Source organism: Microplitis mediator, chromosome 3 (assembly GCF_029852145.1).
Source record: "Microplitis mediator isolate UGA2020A chromosome 3, iyMicMedi2.1, whole genome shotgun sequence".
Lineage (NCBI taxonomy): Eukaryota > Metazoa > Arthropoda > Insecta > Hymenoptera > Braconidae > Microplitis > Microplitis mediator.
In genome coordinates this window covers 18,654,500-18,661,896 of record NC_079971.1, presented here as the reverse complement: position 1 = coordinate 18,661,896, position 7,397 = coordinate 18,654,500, and the positions used below count along the sequence as shown (strand labels likewise).

General features: G+C 29.8%; 1 protein-coding gene across 2 annotated transcripts; it reads right to left on the bottom strand.

Annotated features, from left to right (window-relative positions):
• Positions 1-131: 131 nt before the first annotated feature.
• On the bottom strand, positions 132-4,136 carry LOC130664809 (protein tolkin-like). Of its 2 annotated transcripts, none has more exons than XM_057464914.1 (4): positions 3,609-4,136; positions 3,319-3,510; positions 2,869-3,090; positions 132-2,793 (listed from the first exon to the last, which is right to left on the bottom strand). In XM_057464914.1, the coding sequence occupies exons 2-4, from the start codon at positions 3,431-3,433 to the stop codon at positions 2,294-2,296; spliced, it is 837 nt and encodes a 278-aa protein (XP_057320897.1). In that variant the 5' UTR covers positions 3,434-3,510; positions 3,609-4,136; the 3' UTR covers positions 132-2,293. The 2 variants fall into 2 exon arrangements, with proteins under 2 accessions (XP_057320897.1, XP_057320896.1); XM_057464913.1 differs by having other exon boundaries at positions 3,280-3,510; positions 3,609-4,131.
• Between the last annotated feature and the right edge of the window lie 3,261 nt (positions 4,137-7,397).

The following is a 7,397-nucleotide window of genomic DNA, read 5'->3' as shown; positions in this document are numbered from 1 at the left end:
TAAAAAATAGTGGAAAAGCTAATGATATTTAATTGATATTATGAATTATCATCAAATGAATAATTAATATAAATTAAATTTTAGAAAAATTATATATGTAGAAACAATTAATTATTATTTCCAAAAATATCTACACAGAAAAAACGGTTTTCTTGACGCAAAAAATTTTAGTCGTTCTAAGAAAATTTTCACTTGCTCTGAGAAATTATTTGCATTATGAGTTGAAAACGAAAATTTTCTTGGAAAGACTAAAAATTTTCTTACGCCAAGAAATTTTTTCTAGTCCTAAGAAAATTGTTTCCATTTCGCAATACAAAATTTTTGCTTGCGCCAAGAAATCCTTTTTTTTTGTGTACATTTAAGTTTGAAATAAATTTTAAGTATATTAACTATGTTATGAGGTAAAATATCTAGTACCGAATCAGGGAACTAGTACTTGACTATTCCGTGTATTTGTATATCTATATTTGGTAGATCTAATAAATATAAGGGGTGTGCGATTCGAATTTCGAATTGAATTTTTGAATTATTCGTAACTTTTCGAATAATCCGAATCTTCGTATTATTCAAATCTTTTCGAATTATGCGAAAGTTTTTGAATTATATACTACTATTTACTAACTTTTAAATTATTCGATTCAAATCGAGAAAATTTTGATCAGCTTTCAAATATTCAATTTTTATTAAACGAAGAGCTCAGTTTTTAAAGTAACCAATAATAATTTTTTTGTAGATTCATGTTCAAGTTCTATTTACCTCTGAAAAAGTTTGAATTATTAGAAAAAATATTGCAATTTTAAGTGATTCAAAAAAAAAATTTTTGGAATTATTTGTAAATTTTCGAATAATTAGAGAATGTATGAATAATTCAAAGAATCTGAGTGCGAATATCTCGATTCGATTCGATGCAAATAATTCGTAAGTTCGAACTCTTTGCACACCCCCTAGTAAATGCAGATATACAAATACATGAGTGATTGGGTACTAGTTTCCTGATCGGGTACTAGGTCTCTTACTTGACTAAATTGAACGAATTGATATTATTTAAAAATTATGTATTAATCGTGCACAGTGATCATTTTATGCACCACATCATGAGTGATTGATATTTGTATTATATTGTATGATATGTAATTATAATTAAATGTATATATCAGCATCTTCATTAATTCATCATAAAAAAAAAAATTTTTTTTTATTTTGTTTCTTTAAAATACCTTTTTTTTTATTTATAAATAGAAAAAGTATTCTTAATGTATGGCTACTTATTTGTTTGAGAAGAAAATATCACTAATTTACAGAAGTCAATAAATAAATCGAGCAAATATCAATTTTCACAATTATTTACCTTTACTTTTTCATTAATAAATAAAACAATTTTTTTTTTTCATAAATTTTTTGTCAATATACAAACTCTTTTTATTTATGAAAATATATAAATTAATAGTTCTATCTATATCTATAAAATAATAGGTATTTTTTTTAACGCCCATCACGCAAAAACTACTGAATATTTTCACACGAAATTTGCACGAAAATTTTATCGATTTTCGATCGTTCTTTTCGAGTTAATTGTTTGTTCTACGTAGTTATAATTCACAAAAACATCAGATAATTTCAAAACACATTTTAAATCAATATTAATAGCTGAAATTGTTTTGTAATATAAAAATTATAAAACTGCTTCAATTTAAACAGTTTTCATGTAGTCTGGGTATTTTGCTATAAAAGGTTTTTATTTCTGCGTCTTTCATTATTTTACTACAAGAAAAAAATTTATTAAATAAAATTATTAATTTCTTTAAGTCCGCAAGTTTCTAGATGGAATGATTTATCATTTTTGGCGACAATATCGCTCCCACCTTTTATTCATATAGCAATAGCATCCTTCACAACAAGGTTTTCTATTATTACACTGTAATTAAAATTTTTAAATTAAATTATAGGAATATCATATTAAATTTTATCAATTGCGTCTTTGACATAATAATTTTTTTTTTTTTTATTTTGAATTTAACTTTGTTGTAGAAAATTAAATTTTCTACAAAAGAGGTCCTTATCTACGAGTCTTTATAAGTTTAAGAGGTATTGTCACTATCATTAGGCGCGTAATGATAAAGTAGTGGGCCTTTTGTAAAATAAAGTATAAATACATTTAACAGTAAAGAGAGCAATGAACTTTCTCGATAAACTTATTTTTAAAATTTATTAATCAATCGGAAGGTTATATTACAAACAACCAAAAATTGATGAACTTATTGCTAATAAATAGAGTTTAATATTTGAAAATTATTTAAGAAGTTGGATCATTATTATCAATGAGTTTTGTAGAAATGGCAGCGGAAAAACCTCCCGCTTCTTTCGATCCATCGGTAACAAACGTCAGAAAAATTCTTTTCATCCGAGAAGCTACTTCCAAGTAGTCGTTTTTACCGCAGTACTTTCCAATAATTGGCGCATTTTCATTTCTACCCTCTTGTACTTTTACAAAATCATTTTTACAACCTTTACTTTCTTCAAGTTCAAAGTAATCAAATTCAATTACTATATAATGCTTGTAAGGAGCCTTGATGTTCCAATGGCACTGTTTATACGGTTTGTAGGACTCTGGGTAATTTGGTGATTCTAAGTAATAAGTATCATTACTTTCTAAATGAATATCACCGCCGCAAATAGCCTCGTATTCCAATATAAACCCCGGACGATTGTTTTCTAATTGAGATCTCGCGAATTTTACGGTTACAAAATTACTCGCAATTATAGTGGCCGATCCAACATCTTCACAGTAGCGACCTAAATTGAACAGATTACGTATTTAATTGTAACAAAGATTGATATTATTTCTACTGAATACTGTCAAAAACGGACCTAAGGCAGTACTATCAGCCTGGTAGCCATTCCGAATCTCCAAATAATCAGTAGAACAATTAGGAGTTTTGCGAATATCTAATAGTGCGATGACGAGTTTAATTCTTTCGCCTTGAGCAGCCCTGATTGTCCACTGACAATATTCGAAATCTACCTCCGAATCATTTAGTTTTGATGGTGGACTGAAAATGCCCTTAGCTTCTAATAATGTACCTCCACATCCTACTCACCAAGCAAAAATACAAAACAATTATCAAGCAGTACTATCGCAGATAAATTCAAAACTTTACATTTTCAAATTATGCTCCTGTTATTAGTTCACTAATTTGCGATTTACCAAAATTATTTGAAAGGTAAAGTGTTTTTATCAAAAAAATGCAGAAAAAAATATTAAACAACAAAAATACAAACTTGGACAATTGTACAGTAAATTTGTTGCAGCAATATCACCTCGACTGATTCCTTTTCTTTGACCAATTTCCGGTGTTCGCCCATCAACTTTTTTTTTCGGTACAATGACATTGATATTTCCGGCGTTCGTTATTTCGGCTGGTGGGTAATGCATTATTGAAAGATAATCATAAGGCTGATCCAAAGTATGTACAGTCCTCGCGTTGAATTTTTTAAAATTGTGTTCATCACCTACAGGATGGCGTACGAACCAGCAATATATTTATTTCTTCAATGAATATTATTCATTAACTAATGTATGTATGCATATATAGGTGCTCAAATATTACCTTTTTCAATGACAGCTTGATATATTTCAATATAATCATCACGATCTGGACGGTTATGTTCATGAAAAAAACCTATTGCATGACCCAATTCGTGAACAACCGTTCCAAATATATCACATCCATTAGCTAGACTAATATACTGTATTCCATGGCCTCGTTTGCCGACCAATGAACAGCATCTGATAATTTCAGTTTATTCATAATTACAAGGAAAGAAAATTATGGTAACGGTTCCCACAATTCTATAAAATTTTTTCCTATACCAACATAGGAATTATCACCATAAATTACGGGAGCAGTTCCTATAATTATACCCGAGTAGAATTCTGGCTAATGAAGATGAGTTTAGAGCCAGTCACTAGCTCACCATTACTAGCTAGCAGATTTAGCTAATAACGAGCTCACCGTTGGCTAATTTTTGTTTCAAGAATATTTTTAGCTCATCGATATCTCGTGAGTGAACAATATTTATTATTTACAGATGGCGCTGTACAAGAATGAAATCTTGACTCACTAGTGCCTCACAGCTAGCTCAAAATAATTATTTATAGATGGCGTCGTTTTCAAGTCAAAAGACGACTCACTACAAACTGATAGCTGGCCATTATCTATGATTTAGAAATGGCGCTCTATAGAAATCTAACGCTGACTAATCATTACCTCACAGGTAGCTCAAAATAATTATTTATAGATGGCGTCGTTTTCAAGTCAAAAGACGACTCACTACAAACTGATAGCTGGCCATTATCTATGATTTACAAATGGCGCTCTATAGAAATGTAACACTGACTAATCATTACCTCACAGCTGGTTCAAAATGATTATTTATAGATAGCAAAATTTTCAATTCAAAAGATGGCTAACTGTAAACTCCTGGCTGGTCACTACTTATTATTTACGGATGGTGCTATAAAAAAAAGAATTTACTGATTTGTTATTGGTTTTTATCTAGATAATACTTATTGTTTTAGACAGAAAAAAAGGATTTCTTGACGCAGAAAGTTTTCAATTGTCCTAGGAAAAATTTTACATCATGAAATAAAAATGAAAATTTTCTGGGAGCGAGAAAAACCTTTTTGGAACAAAAAATTTTTTTTAATCTCACGAAATTTTACGATCCATTAGTTAGAAGGTAAAATAATATTGTAACCAATTTATACTCAGCTTAATAAGCATCAACTTAGTAAATAATAATAAATCAACCTAACCTCAAATAAGTATAGACGACGCTACATAAAAATGTAACTAGAACTCACCAGTATCTCATGGTTATCCAACGAAAATTGGTTACAGATGAAGCTGTACAAAAACTGAAATTTACCTCATCAGTATCTCATAGTTATCTTGTCGCTAATAGTTACAGGTGGCGCTACATAAAAATATAACTGCAACTCATCAGTATCTCATGGTTGTCTAGTTAACATTAGTTACAGATGGAACTGTATAAAAAATAAAATTCACCTCGCCCATATCTCATGGTTATCTTGTCGCTAATAGTTACAGGTGGCGCTGCATAAAAATATAAATGTAACTCACCAGTATCTAATGGGTGTCCAGTAATTATTAGTTACAGATGGAGCTGCTTAAAAAATAAATTTCACCTCACCAGTATCTTATAGTTGTCTAGTCACTATTAGTTACAGATAGCACTGTATAAAACATACATGGATCATCAAATTGTAGTCGATTCCAACGAGCAGTAGCAGCCCAGTGGATAACACGCGAGACTCATCATCCCAAGGATCCGGGTTCAACTCCTGTCACCGACCAACTGGACATCACGATTAATTCGATGATAAACTCATAATAAAATTAATCTAAATACCAATTGTAAAGCCAGTGTAAAAAAAACAAAAAAAAATTTTTTTTTTTTTTCAATTTTCGAGTCATTGTGAACTCATATTTTTTAGCTAGCCACTGGCTACTTTTCATATCTTGTCATTAGCTCATTTTTTTAGCCAGCGATTAGCTATTTATAATTGCACACTTACTACCTCATTGTTTTAACCTAGCTATTGGATATATGTTTGAATCTATCTACTGGCTTGTTTTGATCAGTCAGCCATCGGCTAAGATGGCGTTACATAGTGAGGTTATGGCTGGCCAATTCTATTAGGCAGTGATGAGGTATAACTAAAATCTGTTAGCTACGGGCTGGCCACCTATGAGTTTTAATTCTACTCGGGTAGGAATAATTCCTATAATTTATAAGAATTGTTTCTATAATATATAGGAATGAACCCTATATTTTATAGGAACCGTTCCTATATTAATAGGAATGGTTTCTATAATAGTATAGGAACAATTCCCATAATATTATAGGAATAGTTCCCATAATGGTTTGGGAACTATTCCCATACATTATGGGAACCATCCCTAAAATAGTATGGGTACAATTCCTATACCATTATGGGAACTATTTCCATATTGCATAGCAAAAGTTCCCATAATTTTCTTTCTGTGTACTTACTATCGTATAATTTTTATTTTATTTCTACCAAAAATCGTCAACTTACCCACAGTCTAATTTAGTGAACAGTAAATAATTACCACGAGCGTCTTTAATTCTTTCAACAAATTTTATGCAAGTCGATTGTTCCCAGTGTCTCATTGCTCTCTTAAATAATTTCCGTTGTTTTCCATTGAATATGTCTTTGAATTCATACGGAATAATACCGTCGTCCCATAGGAATCTTCTCTCTTTGACAGCCAATGACCTTCGAGTTATATTAATTGGTTGTCCCGGTTCAAAATAATTTGTTGGATCAAGCTCTCTATCTATTGTCGTTTCGTGGGGTGATATTACATATGAATTTATCGTTATTAAAAAAAAATTCAGTACTTTAATAACAATAAATGTGTGTAATATTAATTTCATCGTTGGTGTAACCGAACAAAGAACTCGTCAAAAATTATTTACAGCCGTAATTGAGCCAAAAACTGAACTTTAGCCCAACGTACGTCTTGGAACTGATTTTATTCTGTCAACTGTTTAATACAGACATTAAACTACAGAATATAACCGTTATGATAAGTTAAGAGAATTTAATTGCTCTGAGTTCAGAAATAGCAATTTATCAAAGCGTAACAATTTACGAATAAGATTAATTGAAAAAACTGAAAATTAAAGTTGGTAAGAAATTTGATAAAAAAAAAAAAAAAAAACCCATCACAAACAATATTTTTGGTGCGGAGATATATTGCATTTTGACAAAATACGATGAATATTAAACGGAGAGAATTTTATGGTAAAAGTTATCATCGAGTGATAGTACAATTTTTAAACTGAATTTTATGATAGAAAATATCATTAAAATTATTAAATGAACAGTCTGAATTGTAGTATCTACATGGAAAGAAAATTATGGAAATGGTTCCCATAATTCTATAAAAGTTTTTCCTATACCAACATAGGAATTATGACCATAAATTATGGGAGCAGTTCCTATAATTATGGGAATGCTGCCCATAACATTATAGGAATGGTTCCCATACTATCATGAAAAAAATTAATTTAACGAAAAGTGTGGTAATCACTTCTACAATACACAGAAATATTATTAAATATAAAAACAAACATTCAATGATTGAAAAAAGAATTCGTATTTGCCAAAAACATTAAAATTTTTAACAACAATTTTTTTTTTTTTACAAATTTAACGTCGATTAAACTTGATTTGAATCTCTTCATATCATGAGGGAAATTTCTACACTATTTTGCAAAAAACAATTTTTATGATATTATGGGAACTATTCCCATACCAATCTATTCTGAAATCTTAACATTAA